At 37.8% G+C, this 18,106-nt stretch overlaps 2 protein-coding genes across 5 annotated transcripts in view; one reads left to right on the forward strand and one right to left on the reverse strand.

The window, feature by feature from the left end:
• The window catches only part of LOC139963048 (leucine-rich repeat serine/threonine-protein kinase 1-like), a 495,817-nt gene that overhangs the window by 140,497 nt on the left and 337,214 nt on the right, over positions 1-18,106 (forward strand). The gene's annotated exons all lie outside the window — the stretch shown is intronic.
• The window catches only part of LOC139962492 (uncharacterized), a 40,420-nt gene that overhangs the window by 3,958 nt on the left and 18,356 nt on the right, over positions 1-18,106 (reverse strand). For 2 of the 4 annotated variants that reach the window (XM_071962495.1, XM_071962494.1), the window contains exon 5: positions 7,360-16,089. In XM_071962495.1, the coding sequence (XP_071818596.1) occupies positions 14,573-16,089 (1,517 nt within the window). In that variant the 3' untranslated portion in view covers positions 7,360-14,572. Of the gene's footprint in view, positions 1-603; positions 835-1,692; positions 1,924-2,817; positions 3,098-5,817; positions 5,991-7,359; positions 16,090-18,106 lie in introns of those variants that run through there. The other 2 variants (XM_071962497.1, XM_071962496.1) reach the window with 2 other exon arrangements.

Raw genomic sequence — 18,106 nt, forward strand, 5'->3', positions numbered from 1 at the left:
AGACTTCAAAGTGGATGGAAGGTGATGGAGTGTAAGGGAGAGTTTTCCCTTAAGACTCTTTGCCTTATTTTTCTGGGAATTACCATACATATTATACCTGCATTTTCATTTGGGAACATGTGGTTTCAAAAAGAGTTTGACACCTCCAACAATTTGCTTAAATTAATGAAGTTAAAAACAGAGCATAGGATGTAACTTTCAGCAAAAAGTTTTTGTAACAAGCTTTAAAAGGTAAGGTCTCACAATGAAACAGTGTTATTGCAACGCCATCATAGAAAATATCCCAATGGCGGGGCAGGGTTGGAAAACCATGCTGAATTTCCAGCACACATTGTTTTTCTAGTACCACCTGATTTTCTGCTATTGTTGTCGAAGTGGAAAACTGAGCCGTCAAAAGTATAAAAAGGAAAGTTGAACACTCTTGCTGATTTGGGGAAGTTTTATACCTTTAATTTATTTTATTTTTATTTCTTATTTACTGTTTTATTATTTTTTGGCGGGGATGGTAGTTTCCGGAGAGGACCGTGCATTTCCCACAAACCTGGTCCAGATAGTTTGTCAAGTTTTCAACCGTACACAAATAAATCTCCAAAAATGACTTACAAACGATGGCTTGCACAGCATTCTGATCCAGTGGTGGACGAGGACTAGCATTTTCCATGGAATTTTTTCCCATTGCTTTCTGACCTCTTGCCGAACTAGCAGCCATTGTCTCCTTCGTGAAGACCATTTCCATTAGACTCCTTGTGAAAAGTCGATAATTCTGCTGAGCGGTTTGCAAAGCGGTTTGGATACGACTGGAGGGCAAGAGGATGCCGCTGTCTGGCCAGAGTTCTTCCTGTAGAAATCAAAGGGTTAAAATAGCAACAAGAATGACACGTTACAAGTGGAGTGTTAGCTCAGTGGTTAACACCGGTGCCTTCCAATCATAAGGTCCCCGGTTCGAGTCACTCCAAGATTAATGTATGTCGTCCAGTTACAGAGTTGTTGACAATTGACAATTCATAATCATGGATGTTAAATATGAATGTAAGAGACTGACTTCGGTCAGCTTGCGGCTTTGATAAGACAATGAGGCTTCTTCATGAGTTCCTGCTTGCAGGAGGATCTAAAATACAATACAACATATACAAAAAAATACATTACTTGGAGGAAATCAGAATTGTGTCCAGATATGCTAGATAGTCTAATAATGGTCAGTCATATTCAAACGTCTACCAGCATTTTTCTGACACCCTTCAATAATAATGTCCTCCACTGCAGTTCACTTAATGCTTCCTCAATGTACAGGAATAACATGGAGGTGTGCGCCCTCAGAAAATTTAAAATTGGGGAAGAGAGGGACAGAAGGATTACCCTTGCTTCTTCCTTGCATAAAATCATAATGACTTCACCCCCAAACCCCATCCCCCCTCCCCCCCTCCACCAACCCATTAACACAAGTCACTGAGTAAGCCCTAAGTTAGACATAAGGAACTTTTCTATTTTTGAGCATTGAGACATATAATTGTTCTTATATATCTAACATTTCTCAATTCATATAATTTGGAGGGTATGAAGCAGCAGAAAATTAAATTTGGATAGAGAGGGGTGGGGGAAGGGGTGGAGTGGGGAGGAGGAATGACCCTTAATCCTGCAACCTTGACACTGAGTAGGCCTACTTGAAGTTTGACATAAAAAAATATGGAAAACTTGCAGCATTTTCTTCTAGCTCTTCATCTTCGTCTCCTTCATGTTCTCCAAAATCTTCCTGTCTCTGCTGCTTGACTCGAACCGGTTTCTTGCCACTACCGTTGACTTTCAACGGAGTGCCGGAGCATGCGCTACCTGTAGAGGGCGGTCTTGACAGCGGTAGTCCACCGGTGCCGCCCTGAAGTTGTGAGGTAAGTTGTCGTATATTCTGAGAAAGTTGCTTCACATCTGCTAAAGTTGTAAACGAAATCAAGTAAACAGGAAGATAGGTGAGCAAAGAAAAAAATACAGGAAGTGCATGTTTGAGAGTCTACTGACTAATTACAAGTCAACATTGTTGAGGAAAGGTTTGTTTTTATAAATTATACCTTATGACAAAAATCTTGAATATCATTTAAAAAACAATAATTGATGTTTCGAGAATAGATATGACCCTTGACCTGTAGATACTTCATGCTATTTTGCAGTGCAGATTTACGCATGGTTTCTCATTGATGGTAACATGAACTACACACACAAGAGGCTTCTTTGGTGGTAAATGATTCATTTTTACAAATGAACAATTAACGCACTGATTATGTAAATTTACCAAGCACACATGGTCTGGCTATTTTCAGTGAGGTCAGACTATATCATACCATACAGGGTGAGTGGAATGGGGGGGGAGGGGGGAGGAAGGGAGGAGTAATTAAACAGTGAGGAAATGTGTCTAACAGTATGTTATACCACAAGGTTTCTAAATATGTCATTTCCTTACATTTAATCGACAATCAACTTATCAATGTTATATAATGACGAATATGCAAATTACAATCACCAGAACAAAAATAAAATGAGGTCAGGGGAGGGGTCAACACCCAAGTGGTAGGGTGAGGTATTTCAAACAAGCTCTACTTAATAACTTTCTTCAATGTCTCCTTTCAACTTTACAGACTAGCTGATGTATTTCAATCAATCAGAAGTCTAATAAATGAAGGTAGACAGAGCAGAGGGGGTGCTTAGGCGAGGGTAGAGAGGGCTGAAGGGGGTGGTAGGGGAGGTGCCCCCCCCCCCGTAATTAAAACAATTTCTGCCCTAAAGATTCTTGTCACATCTCTCCCTCCGATGTCAGCTTTAAATACTTACTAGAACTGAAAGTATCTGTGAGCTCAGCTTTCAATCGTTTGTTTTCTCTTCGTAGCGATTTGTTTTCGTCCAATATCTTTTGAATTTCTCTGATGATGTCCACGTGGTGGCTACGATGTTGACTTCCGCCATCGTGATCCAGGTCGCACGTCCCGCAGGAGCACAAGCTGTCTTCGCTGCTACTGCTATCGTGGCGTTTTCTCTTCTTATCGACGACGGGCGAGGCGATATAGGTCGAAGTTCGCTGTTTCTTCTTATGTTTGGTCTTGTATTGGTTCATCTGTGAAGAACATAAAAAACGTGAAGGAATCTATTCAAACTGTACAGAACTGTGATAATTAAAAACAATTGTTGAAAATTACATTTATTTAATACAAAAAGATGTCATATCTTTTAAAAGTTTACTTACAGGACCATCTTTTCTCACTTGGAGCGGGACACAGTGTATATACAGTGTTGAAGTCAATTACTTTTACCCGAGTGCCAAGTACTTCCGAGTACATGATGTTCTGTGCACCAAATACCATAGTCCGAGTACTGCTTTTAACAATCTGAGTACTGACTATGAGTATTTCTTCCCGAGTATTTTCAAGTAATTCTCTAATACTTTTTGAGTAATTTTTTTTTAACTTATGAAGTATACAAGAACCTTTAATGCTTGATGGTCATTTTGTTAGCAAATGATGCAACAGTTGAATGTGATGACCTTGTTCAGATCTTGCTATTGTGTGCCAAAAAAACAAAAAAAAAAGTCTCTTATTAATATTGGAATGACAAAGCAAACAATATCCTGACATGTTACTAGCTGTTCCATATGTGAGCAAAAACACCTTTGTAAAGCCTATATACGTACCAATTTTTACTTGGTAATATACAAGGATTCATGTATGACATCACAAGAGCAGAGAAACATGTGTATATTTGTATAGTAATACAATGACATTATTATTTACTTCTTAAATTATAATATCTTAATATTCATAACGATCTTTGCATATGGGTGTGTGTGTGAGTGTGGAGGTATGTTGGCCATGTGGGGGAAGAGGGGGGGGGTGTAACAGGGCTTAGTATTGGGTTAACACTCGCTAAGTGCACATTATGATGGATCAGGCTTCTGCTAAGGAGCAGTCTACATGACATTGATGGTATCAAAATGGAGGCATCCTACATCAGTGACAACAGTTTTACCATAAAAACAGGTGAAAACTTAGAGATGGGCTTAGGATGCAGTGTACACATACTGTAGTATATAACTGCATGTTCATGTCACTGAATTTGTTAATCCATCAAAAGTTCAGAAACTGGTATGTGCCTAAAGTTTTTTTTGCAATAAAATTCGAAAGCTCTCTGAAGTCTAATGCAAGACTTGAAATATTGTTTTTCTCATCTTATTTCTAATAAATAATGCAAAAGAAATGCTTAATTTATATATAGTTTTTGGACTTGAGGACCAATTCAAACCCTGAATACTGCTTTTTAAGACCCAGAAGGATTCCTACCATGATGCATTGGGGTGGATCCCAAGTCCCAACTACACTTGATCTCCCATCCTGCCCAGAAACAAAAAACCGCTTGTGTTAAACAGTGTAATTCAGCCACCAGCACCCTCCACACACACAGACACACACACGCGAGTATGCACGCATGCATATACACAACACCAAAATTTACTGCTTGCAATCTCAAATAACAAAGACCATTGATTTTCAGCCCACATGACACAGATTTAGATGTACAAGCTGGCAAAGCCAAATATATCTATATATATCTATATATATATATATATATCTATATATATATATCTATATATATATATATCTATATATCTATATATATCTATATATCTATCTATCTATCTATATATATATATATATATATATATATATATATATATATATATATATATATATATATATATATATATATATATATATATATATATATATATATATATATATATATATATATATATATATATATATGTACATATATTTGGCTACCTGTATATATATATTTATAGTCCTAAAAATATACTTTCTAGACAAAGGAATACAAGACCACTTCCTGACGGTCTTTTCCAATTACAGCTAATTTTCGTTCACATTCAAACGAGACACAAGCAGGCTTGTTATTCTGACGAAGCTAAAAATAGGCTCAGCTCAAGCTTCATTTAGCAGCCCTAAAATAGCATTTTGAAATTGGAAAAGATGTCTTTTATCTTTTTACTTTAATACACCTGGCATAGCAAACACCCCGATCATATATATGTACAACTCCAGTTCATAGAAATTGTGACATATACACGTATGTTGATACAACTAAAAATAGTTCTTTTCACACTTCGTTTCTAAATTAAACTTTATAAACAATGGAAAGCAAAGAGTCTACACTGACGGCCACATTCATTATTTTATGCAGACCTCATTTCCGACACACGTGCAGGAATACAGGATGAAAATATCAGACAACAGCTGTATGCTTCACTTTGTCCTAAAAGCACTTACAAAAAAGCAGTTACTATGCATATTCCTTCCTTTAAACATGATTCTTTATCCATAATTTATCGATCAATGCATTTCTCTAACACGTATATGAAATATACATCGAAAGATTAACTCATATATATATATGCGAATTATCTTCTAGAAGTCACACAGCCACTGAAAGAACCCTTAAATCATCCATTTGCAATTTTAAACATTGTCCCCATACTCTTTGTACTAACCTGTGGTATATAGATATTTCTAGCGTCCAGACATCAGGAGAGAGCTGCAATATACTGTATATATATATCGAACACACACTACAGATGAATGCAACAACAATTCCACTATGCCTCGGCAGCAATGAAATGAGCAACTGATGTTACCCTGTATGACATACAAAGCAATCCCAATTAATAAAAGTTCATTGGTACAGCAGCATGCCTGTTTGCCTGTATCCTCCACCCACCGATATATATTACATGTTAAGAGGTTTGCAATATATACTGATACTGACCAATGTCTTGTCTCTGCCATTAACAAGGGCTGACGATCCGCAACTCTTTGCCGAGGTCGCTGTCGTGGCTGCTGTCGTCGCTGCTGTCGCTGAAGCGGGAGAGGTCTTCAGTTCCCTCAAGTGATAACCAGACGAACTCGACGATCTTCTTCTGGCACCGTTGTTCGACTTATCTAAGACACAAGGACGAGGGATTCTGAATATTAAACGGTACAACTCATCAGGGTGGGATGAGACTTGGATGCGGCCAGAGATGTTGTTTTTGTCTTCAGCTATTATAGTCAGATCTAACATTTGATTCAGTAAATATGAGTTGCAGAAGACTGTTCATTCTTGGGGGGGGGGGGGGGTGTGCAAACTGGAAGGGGCATATATGGTTTTTTTAGTAACGAGGGCGCTCTCTAAATACATAAATTAACAAAGAGGTACTTCTTTTTTTCTTACCAAAAAGAGGGAAAATAGGGAGTGGAGGGGAAAGGGGTGGGAGGAGCAGGTGCTCCCTGTTCCCGGGCAACACTACCTCCGGTTCTTCAATTCCTTTTACATAGTTGTTTAATGGTCACCATCTTCCAAAACTAATTTTTATCACATGGATCGATCAGGCACTCAACACTGTCAGTGGCACAAGATAGACAAGGTTACCTGTCATAGATAGCTGGGGGGCAGGGGAGGGGGTATGGACGGGGAGAGGGCCTGTATTTCACATTCGAGCTTATACCCTTCTTTTATCCCGCCAATCTATGAACAATTTACTGATGTATACCATCATATTGAATACTCTCATGTTAAAATTTTCAGCCTCATAAACCAAATGTTTCATATTTCTTTTTCCTTTCTCTGTAGAAAAACTGCACATAGCTATACTCTACTAAAAATATGGACAAATTTGACATTCTGAGCCTTCGGAGCACTGCAGCCAACTGAATATGTACTACAAGATTTTAACAATGTTCCTTTCTCCATTGGGTGACTCCCTCCTTCCCTCCCCTTTTCCCCAGATACATTCCTAAAATGATCCCAGAACTTTTTGTGTATCATTCCATGATTTCTAATCTATGCTTTTTTTTATTTGTTTCGAACAAGAAAAACACATGAGAGCTTCCTTGTTGTAGTACATGATATATTTAATTATGAAAATGTAACACAAACTAATGTACAGGTCATTTTACTCTCTAGTTTAGACAATTCTTACTAGTAGTAATGATAAGAATAATAATAATCAATACTAAATGATAAAATAATAATCAAAGTAGAAACAGTAACTTGAGGGCAGGACTTTTAATTTTTCTAAATCAAATGTCCGATACCACATGTATATATATATACCTTAATATTAACTAATATGTACACATCTTAAAAAGATCACTCATTTTTTTATTTAGCTTCAATTTCATTGAAAAATGTAAAATCCACTTACTCTTTTTTTTTTAATATATATAAATGTATATATATATATTTATATATATTTTAATTTGAAACATTGAAACAAAAATACCTTTAGCTGAACGAAAGAAGAAAAAAAACAAACAAATAAACAAGGCCTTTCTTTCTTTCAAGGATATAAATTGATCAAAATAATATTTTTTTTAAGTCACAAACAATTTCATGAGCTGCTTATGATGGGATGATGGTAGGAGAAAACCCAAAGAAAACCCCAAAAACTTTGAAATCTTGTTAACTTCATATGACCTTTGACCTTCACCAATTTCACTGTGGTTCTTGTATTTTATCAAGGGATATCCACAAGTATGAACTTAAATCAAAATGTACTTTTTCAGTTTTTTGTACTTTTCCAGTACATGTACTTGTACTTTTCAGTATCATGTTTGCAAGCCAAGGCTTCACACATATGCACATCCACATTAATACCATCAGCATCAACCTTTGGCAAGTAATATAAAGGTAGGGAAGGGGGAGGGAGGGAGGAGGAGGAGGGAAAGGGAAAATGAAAACGGTGGAAAGGACAACTGGACGGAAGTCCGAGTGGAAAAAACAACAATTATTGACTGGAATGAGACTTGGATAATTAAAACTGAGAAAGTTTGATACAAGAGACTTCTAAACAGCCCCCGAACCTTTATAGGATGGCTTTTATAGTACTGTGTAACGTCACTGTGATAAACACACAAGTAGTTAGGCACATTTGATATACTATATAATCTTGTCAGTACAATTTTGCTCAAGTTTTTTTAATTTTTTTATTTTAATTTTTCACTTTTTCATGATTATGAATATCATAGATTTTTTATCTTTTCTAAAGGTACAAAACTCAAAGACATTTATTTTTTAAGGCAAGTATCAAATTGAATAATTGAAGAAGTCACCAGAGAGTTACAACAACTTTACATACATTCTTCCAACCCTACCCTAACCTACTTTGCCTCCCCATCCTACCCTACTCCCCCTCCCCCACCTTCATCCAACAAGTAAAAACAACTACAAACAAATAAGTGGAATAAGATAACATGTAATAAAAACTTTGATAAATCTCTAATCACATTTTTTAGAATGAAAATTTTTTTAAAGTAAATAATGCCCAAAATGGATGAGTTTCCCCTCCGTCCCCCCCCCCCCCTCACCATCTCTTCTTCTCTCTTTACTATCCATGAGAGGAAGAGCAAAACAAGAAACAGAAACAAGAGGAAACAGCTCAGTCTGTCAAGGATGACTGGAAAAGGTGCAAATTAAAAATTTTTACATTGTAAAATTTAGACTGTTAATAAACACTGCTATTCCATCCATATTTTTTTTTAATTTAAAATTTTACCAGAAATAACCATTTGAGAGGTAATGCAACACTTGATAGGAAAAACAAAGGACTTTTATATGTCCTCAATAACATGTTTACAATGCATTGCAAATTTATCCAGGATCAATAGTGTTAAAGGTCAGCCAGGGGTGCTCGGGTTGCCAGTATGAACTTAAAAGAACATGTTTTGGATGAGTCATTCCAAAAAGATAAAAAATCATAAAACGATGGATTAACATTAAATATTGAGGACTGCACTGGGGATCTGACATCATCATCAATTTAGCCTTAAAGGAGCAATCCCAAGATTTATTGATACTTTAAAGGTGAATATAGCTATGGAAATATTACTAGCACTCCATTGTTTGGTTTTTCTTGGTCTATGAATTATCAAGATTAAAATCTTTACTCTTAATGCTTAAAGGCATTAAAGACTCGCCCCAAACCATGTGCCGCCCTGTGAAAAAGTTATCTTACCGTTGCCCGCAAGTGAAGTTTTTTTCTTATCGCTACAAAATGCAGAGAGTAATGAAACGTGATACCTTGTTATCTTTTATCTGGACCTGTGATGTCCATCGCTGCTATGTACACTGTGTTATGGGTATTGACCGTAGCTGTATGTATTGACTGTACACTAGTGTCTAATTACCTACGGTAGCAAGCTGTGTGTGTATTTTCTGGAATCGATGGTGGTGTCTAACACTTCTGTTACACCTCATTCGAAACTAGGTCAGATTACCGGCATTAGACGTTTCTTTGTGTGCAAGTCTTCTTCACACCCTTTAAATGTCCATGGTGAGACACAAACTGTGACTGACTATCTACGACCAGTTAGCTTTTAGTTGGTTTTTATGTTAATTAATTAAAAATATAAACTATAACTAGCAGGTGAAATAATAAATGACAACCATTTCTTACTTCTTTAACTAATACCACAAGGACTAATACCACTAGGATTAATTATTAATAATACCATAATTAAAATATAATAATTAATATAATACAATATAATAATATATTATATATGATCTGTAATATATATAATGCATAATAATTAACTCTATAATATATAATACCACAGGATTAATTAATACCAACAGGATTACTTAATACCACCATGACTCCACATGGCGGAAGGTTTGTAACATTTCTTCCAGGATAACTGATATGATACTAGAATGGGGAAACAGCCTCTAACTGACTTTAAGTTTGATTTACTTTATAATTAATCTAAACTATTTCATTAATTGGACTGAATACCATTGAAACGATAAGGTTGCCATCATAATTTTAAGATCTGTCTGTAAATATAGTATCAACTTCCAGCAATAGGATATATTGTTCAGATGATACGTTAATTTATGACTTGCAACGAAATAACTAGATCTTTGTATCTGAGGAATTCAATATGTTTTGCTGCAAATTGACAAAATCATTTATTTATCAAATGTCATCATTTTAAGAATTTACCACAAAATAAACAATTAATCACTTCAATTAAACATCTTACAACAGCATTTTTAATCATGCTTGGCATCAGAAATGTCAACATATCAACACTTTGCCACAAAGTTATTGCAGCAAACTTGCAGACAAAGATCTCAACATTTTGATGGCACCTCAAAGTTTCCATACAATCTCAAGCTAACGAATTGTCTGAGGATATCTGCTTAACAAACCAAAGTAACAAAATCAATTCAAGTTCTTCTTATTCAATAATGCAGTACCTAGCTGTCTTTCGACCTACATTATTTTTAACAACATAACCTGTAGGTTTCCATGAATCCAGTCTGGAATGCGTCCAATCATATCCATAACAATTATGGATGAACAACAAACTAAAAATATTGTCATTCATGCCAAAGGAAAGACTAGATCACAACAGAATTTTCAATCGAACGGTTGCCAACTTTTGGGGGAAGATTTTCGCTGAAACTGCAAGGGAAACGGCTTGAACAATGTATGGGGGAAATACCTAGTGTGGTTAATTCTGCTAACAACCATTGTTGTGTACCAGAAAGCATGACTTTTAGGCACAAAATTATGTCCAACAGGTTACAGAAAAAGAGGACACAAAGCCTACCTGTGTACAATTAGTAAATGGTGTGTTATGTGATAGATTTAAATATTACAAACAACCGCCCGCAAACACAGCTAAGAATTTCCATTTGGGAGAGAAACACTGATTTTATAACTGTTCTTTCACACACAAGGCAGGAGACTTGATCAAGTCTAAATATGACGTCATCAAGCCACATGAGCTTTATTATTTTCTCTATTCAATAGAAGATTTTTTTTAGCATGGGTTCCCTTCAATGTTATACAATATTTCTATACTGATTTCACTGTATTTGAGAAGGTACTTTATTACTCTTTGAACACTAGGAGGGGATCAGCAATCCAAGCAGCTGAACTACCCGATACGATTGGAATGTTTTTTTTTACATTTTTTATCTAACAATTGGTAGAGGAACACCTCTAGTTATGCCCTGCCACAAGATCCTGTTTTCTTCAGATAAGAAATGGGAACCCTAGGAAGATAAGAGTGTACATACTAAGAGCCTAAGAGGAGATAGGTAACTGGTTTAACACACCCCATTTCTTAAGGTACTGTGTCAAAGTAGGATGCTGAAAAGGCTGCAGCATCATGCAGCCAAGCTGCATGGTGTTTGATCTATTGTGCTCCACAGTTGCACACTATAGTCACTGCAGATCTGTGGGGATAAATCCGTATTTGTTGGATATTAACTCATTCTAGCTGGGCAAGATTTTGCAGTTGTCGTGCCTTATCTCTTTTCGTCTTAACGAAGAATTGCAAAACTTGAGAGAAATTTGATCCAGCATCATGTCTTTGAAAGTGATGAAAATGCAGAAAAACTACATCGGCATAAATTAATGCAATGTAGTGAAACATTTACGTTTTTTTAAAACGTGAGTCACAACATTAAGATCCAAAGTTTCTGACCCTTGTGGAAATATCGCAATTTTAGGTATTTTGGTGAAGGGATTAATCAAGGTCAAATGAGGCAACGCCAACAATGTTTTACTCTCTACCTGTACCTTATCAATTCCTACTTTGTCTGAAAATTTTTCTGGAATGAATTTTAAATGAAACTGAAATCTTACTGAAAATGAAATCTTACTCATGCAATGCCAAGTCGAATGAATAGAAAGTCTACGTCATAGGTAACACACTTATGCAAAGGGACGTGCGATGACGAGTCAAGGTCAAAAAAACTACCGCAGTTAATCAACAGAGAAGAGACGAATCATGCTTTTTATAGAAAAATCTCGATTTTAGCATTTGGTAATAAACAATGTAAACTGGTAGTCCAAAGTCAAGATCTTGACCCCTCTGAGCAACCTGTAACATCTTCTCTAGCCTAGGCATTAACAAAGACTGCAACTTACTCTTTGAAAAGACAAACCCTGACGATTGTTGCTACAATATTGAACGGTGTGATACATAATGCAATGTTGTAACAAACAGTTCTACATTCTTACGTAGGCCAAATGCACAGTTTCATAAAAGACTGGTACATACACACCTTACATAGGCCATTACACTCAATATTTATGAATATGAAAACTTGGGTAAAAAAAAAACAAATAAAAATACAGTTTGTGCTTTGAACAAATAAAAACAAAGTGAACATAAATGTACATAATTGTATTTTGTTGTCATGGTAATATGCTTCCCTTCCACATTCTCCTCACCCACCCACCTGCCCTCCTCTCCCCTGGCACCAACTCTCCCCTGGCACCAACTCTCCCCTGGCACCAACTCTCCCCTGCCCCACCTACCTCTCCCCTGTCCCACCTACCTCTCCCCTGTCCCACCTACCTCTCCCCTGCCTACTCCCTCCTCTCTCAAACTGCTGAAGTTTCACAGACTGACCATAATATTGCCCCCAAAAGGCAAGAATCTACAAATATCGGTCTACATAAACTTAAGATGAGTTGCATAAATCATTTAGAATATCTCGCATTTCAACTTCTGAATAGAAGACCTCTCCCCCCCCCCTTCCCCCCCAACTTCCCCCAGTCTTTTGACTTTTTCTTGGGAGGGAACCTCTCACAGACATACTGTAAACTGTTCCAGTATGCACACCAGTGTAGTGTTATGGCATAAAGAAACCCGAAGAACAGGTAAAATGCAAAATCATGCTCATGGGTGGAAATTCCTCACATTTTAAAATACCCTAAATTTGCTTCACAGGGTTTGAACTTATTCTTAGGTCCTTATTAAAATCGTTCATCTTATACTCAGTTTTACTGCGTCTTAAATTTATCTAACAACGAATAATCCTTTGGCTTAAAAGTTAAAATTTTGGTATTAGTCTTGCATTTCAGCCATTTTTACCGACTGATTTTTAGAAAATACTGAGTAAAAATTATTTCCAATAAAAATAAATTATAGAAAAGATCGACACTGATCCCAGACTGCAATCGAGATGGGATCTTCATTCTACTTATGTCCTTTGATGACAATAATAATCAAAATAAAACAAACCTTTAACACCTAATATTAATATTAGAGCTTTCACTCTTTTTCCCTTTTTTATAATAATAGCATTAACTAAAACAATGCATTGTTTTAAACCATCAAATTGTTTTGGTTGTTCACCCTGTTCTAAAATTATTTTTTCTTCTTCTTCTCCTCGAAAAGAAATTCAAGGAAATGTTCAGGCACTTTTTTATCTTTGACTTTTCTGAAAGAATACTCTTAAAATATCTCTGGGACTGAACCAACATTCTTCCGAGCAACTCTGCTTCCTTCAGATTGCAATAATTTGGAAAACCAAAACGAGAAAACATCTAAAACAGCTTAATAAAATCATGACACAACTACCTTTCCAGGATATTGGTATAGCAACCAGGGGGAGGGGGTTGGAGGGTTTTGACACGTCTGAGAAAACTTGTCAGGAATGCTTTTAGAAAATAAGTACTCCGCCTGCCTCTCTAGAAAAGTATTGGTCCCCCCCCCCGCTCCCCCCTCACAAGAAGAATCCTGGCTACGAGCCTACGACCCATCTGTGCAGGGCTTGAATGAATGATGGGGAAAAGGAATCTTTAAGAGTGAGTTAGGAATTATCTTTGATTTGCATTGAAATGGAAGGGGTACTACCACAGCAATCTTCTCAGCTTTAAAAAGGGCATAAAGGCAAATTTCACAAATTGAAAAAGGCACCAAGGTATATTTTCCAAGTGGTAGTAAACATCTTCAGAATTTTTTAAATTCTTTGGTTTTAGATTATTCCCCCGATAATTTAAATCAGACAGATCTTGATTTATTTACATATATAGATGATCATGAAATGAGATCGCTGAGCCACGACCCTCTTTTTTTGGTTTAAGTTTCTCACAGCTGCTTTTGATAGCCGTTTTCTGACACAAAACTCGACGGAGCTTCGCACATTTCCGAGCCCTGATTTATTTCATTATAAAACTCACATGGCAACTTGACTTTTAAGGGGCACAGAAGTTTTTGCCATCGGTAAGGGTTGATTATTGAGGGCAGTTTGTACATCAAGTGGTAGGGGCACTGGGAGTGCAGTTGATTAAGTAGAACCCTACATAAAACTGTAAGATGAAATTTCAGGACAATTCTAAGAAGCTTCCAAACACAATCACTGAAATTGTGAGCTGTCCCTTCAATACATCTATGGTATTAAGGTTCAAGCTGCATTTTGTGTTGAAGATGCCAGGATCTGTTGGTACTTAGACAGACCAGAAAAACATTCCGGGTAACGATAAACTGTTACTGAGAACTCCTCGAACCAAGGTTAACAACTTGGGAGTGATGACATATCAAATATTGAAAACTATACAACGTTCACTGCATTAAGTTTTGTTTTAAAAACTCACTAAATATGCATATTCAAATGGTTGCAATGGCATGGAGTGTCTTTGGGGAGTGACCAATGACGCTTCAATATCCTCAATGACACAATGTCACGAACCTCCGCAAAATGTAGCTTCAACGAAATTTGCTCTAAGATCGACTTAATCCGGGTATCTGTGCTCTCGTTTCCTCTTGTACGGGACCGATCCATTTTCTGACGGGGATGGAGAATGCCATTGTTCCTCCGTTCTTTCCCTCTTATTGGCTGTTGAATACGAGGTGCTCGGCTCGGCCTCTGGGACGGATTCCATACCCCTGACGGGTAACCTGCTCAGACTGTGGCTGCGCCGGAGGTCGTCGCTCGGTTCGGGGAACCTGCCGACCTCGGTAAGGTTCAATGCCGACTGCGAGAGGCGTCTTGTGAGATGGGAGCGGAGAGCTTCCTTGACTGTCCTTGAAAGTTCTTTGGTTTCTTGTTCGCTGTGTGTAGTACTGTTAGTTCTGGCCTGCTGCGAATGTACCAAGACCGTCTTCTGCGGGGATCTCAGCACGTTCAGACTGTTGGGGTTAGGATAGTGGCGCACGGGCAGGTCCATGCTGGCGCTCCGCTGAAGTCCCCGGAGACGCACAAACTGATTCAGACTAGTACGGTCGGACACTGGCAAGAAGGTTTGATAGAGACCTCCTCCGTGGTGAAAGACACCTTCTGGGGGGAGAGCGGCAAGTGGAGGGTACCCGGAAGGGCCGGTGCTGCTTCCGGGAACGCTCTCGGGTAAGGAAGTTCTGGTTACTGGATAGAAGGCAGACGGGAATAGATTCTGTCTGCTCGGGATGCTTTTGGTCGTTGCTGCTGGTGCTGCTGCCTGCTGTGGCATTGAGGGCGCCAGCTGTGGTGGGTCGGTCAAATTAGATGTTTGCTGCTGAGCCATCTTGAAAGCTTTAGATGATACTGGAATGGGTACTGGTATAGGGCAAGGGACGGGTACAAAGACAGGGTACGGTACCATGACGGTTGTAGGAGGCAGGAACACGCCATCGTCGTTGCCGAACACCCCAAACTCCGGCCGTAATCTGTGCGGCTTTGACTCCTTTGGTTGTTGAGATGTACTGCCTGTGAAACACCTTGGTGATCCCGGCTTGACCTTGTCTGCTCCCCAGTGTTTCACCGACGGATCGGACTTCAGAATGTCATCCATCGTAAATGACCTCTGTGACCTCTTCTCACTCACCTGACTGTTCCTCTCTTCCGAGCTATATCTCGCTCTCAAAGACTCGCTAGCACACGGAGTTTCAACCCCTCCGTCTTTACCGTTAACGTTATCGCTAACACTTTGCTGAATGTCATTTGCATACCGCCTTTGTAACATCTTTTTGATTTTTGTATCTCTGTCCTTGCCGGTCAACTCGGACGTATGCAGAGCGACACATTTCGGACTACAGAAGAACATTTTGACTTCCTTGTGGTCGACCTTGTGCATTTCCGACGACAGACAGACTTTTTGACACTGGACGCAGGGCTTGCTCCCCGTAAAGTACGAGCGTCTGAATGCTGCAAAGCATTTCTCACTGCAAAACGCCCGTGAGGCCATGGCCGTGTTGAGGGTGTATCTTTTGGAACCGGAGGACTCGCACCAAGCACAGATGATGATCTGCTCCTCTACAGATTGGCCACAGGTATCTGCGAGAGAGCAGCCAAAAAATGTGATTGTGGGTATCTATCTAATGAGATCTTTCCTAGGCGGTATGCAAATGACTCCAAATTAAGATAAATATGGACTTGTAAAAAGGCTTTTTTCCCTTTGATGCAAAAAAAAAAGAGAGAGAGTAAAAATAAAACCAGAAAAACCAAGTCAACCAACCGAGAATTTTAATGGCACCGGTGTCAAAGGTGGGATGATGGGAGGGGCTGCAGCACCCTGCAGCAAGGCTGCAGGGGATGTTATCATATATGCTGTGCTGTTACTGCTGAGATAATCTCTATTATTTAGTACTGATTCAGCCTTGCAGCAGGGGATTTGCAGCTGCTGCAGCTTTTCCTTTTGGCAGAGTGCCAAAGTAACTATTGATTCTATGTTTACAAAAATGTAACGAGTACAATTCACTTGAGAGTAAGATAAGCGAGTATTTCATCATTAAATTTGAATCGAACAAAAAAAAATTGAATATTCATGCTATTGTGATACACTGTTATGATATTTTTAATATAAAAAAGCATCGACAAATTGACCAAGTCAATAACACATTAGTTTTCACTAATTATGTGACAGATCAGTTTCTATATTTATAAACGAAGCCCTAGAGTCAAAGATTCAATCGTGAGTATTTCAACAACATCAGGTACTTCAACAACATCAGGTATGAGGTGAAATATTTCAAACTTTATGCACATTGGACTGGCAAACATTTTCCCCATTTTATTTTTTCTTAGCTAAAAGGAAATGTCCTGCAATGACCTTGTATCATTAAAACAGTGAAACTTCCACACAACAGAAATGACAAGGTTTTCGGCACAGACAGAAAGCAAGATTAATCATAGGTCATCAAAACAGACTGAAGAACATTGTCAGCCTTCTTCCGAACATGCAAATTTCAAACAGTTTTCTTTAGTGATCATAGCACAATAGACATAGCCACACAATTATTGTTTCCAACTTTCCATTCTCAACAATGGTATATAAGATTTTGTGTCAAGTCATCAAATCATTTGAAAAACAAACTATTAATGTTTGTGATAGTAAGTGATAGACAGTTTTATTTTGTTTTATCTGACCTTAATATGGAAACATCTGTGCTAACACTTTCCATTTAAATAGGCTGTGATTGTTACTGATCACGGTCATTGATCTGTATTACTTTACAATAGTCATACATTAATGAACAAACTTATTGAAATATTGAGAAAAGGTGGGACAATTTGAGGGAAAAGGAGAGTAAGCAGGGAGAGGGGGAGGGAAACGGAAACAGGATGCTGTACGGTTAAGAAAATAAAAAATTATGCTTTATTGTTTTGAGTTAAAAAACAAAAACTTGACAATTTAAAGGTGCTATAGAAAGTGGCAGATACAGTGACCAGATTGTTTCACTCATCTTTGCAAATTGAAAGGTTATTAACCAGCAATGGTTTGGATGATATGGCAATAAGCCATTGGTTTTACAACTTAGAAGCAGAATCATCAGATGACTCAATATGTGTGGACACATGTGCTGCTGTAAGGGGGAGGGGAGGGGGGAGCCTACTGTATGCATGACAGAGTTACTGGGATTTTCAGGATATCTCTTTGTTTTTCATCTGAGTTTTCTACGAAAAACTACATTTTGCATTTCAACCCGACCTTTCATACACTTTGTAAAAATTTTCAACCTGTACGAACGACTTCTGTACTTCGCATTATGAAGTCTGTTATTTCATATTCTGGTCCTCTTGGACTAAGACCTGTGTTTATTTAGCACGGTTTACAGAGACATTTTAACACAGTGTTGAGTATATAAATAAGTGCCAAGCCTTATGCTATGTTTGATTCTGAGTGAGAGAAGAGCATTGAATGCAATCCATAACTTATACTACACTTTGTTTAATATTCGTTAATCTGTCATACGCAGCAGCATATGTATAGGTTTTCCAACTCAAAAAAAAAAAGGTGTTCATTTCCTTCTGAAGATATGATTTTATAGTTTATACATTTTGAACCTCTCCA

This window comes from Apostichopus japonicus, chromosome 21 (genome assembly GCF_037975245.1).
Source record: "Apostichopus japonicus isolate 1M-3 chromosome 21, ASM3797524v1, whole genome shotgun sequence".
NCBI classification, from domain to species: Eukaryota; Metazoa; Echinodermata; class Holothuroidea; order Aspidochirotida; family Stichopodidae; genus Apostichopus; species Apostichopus japonicus.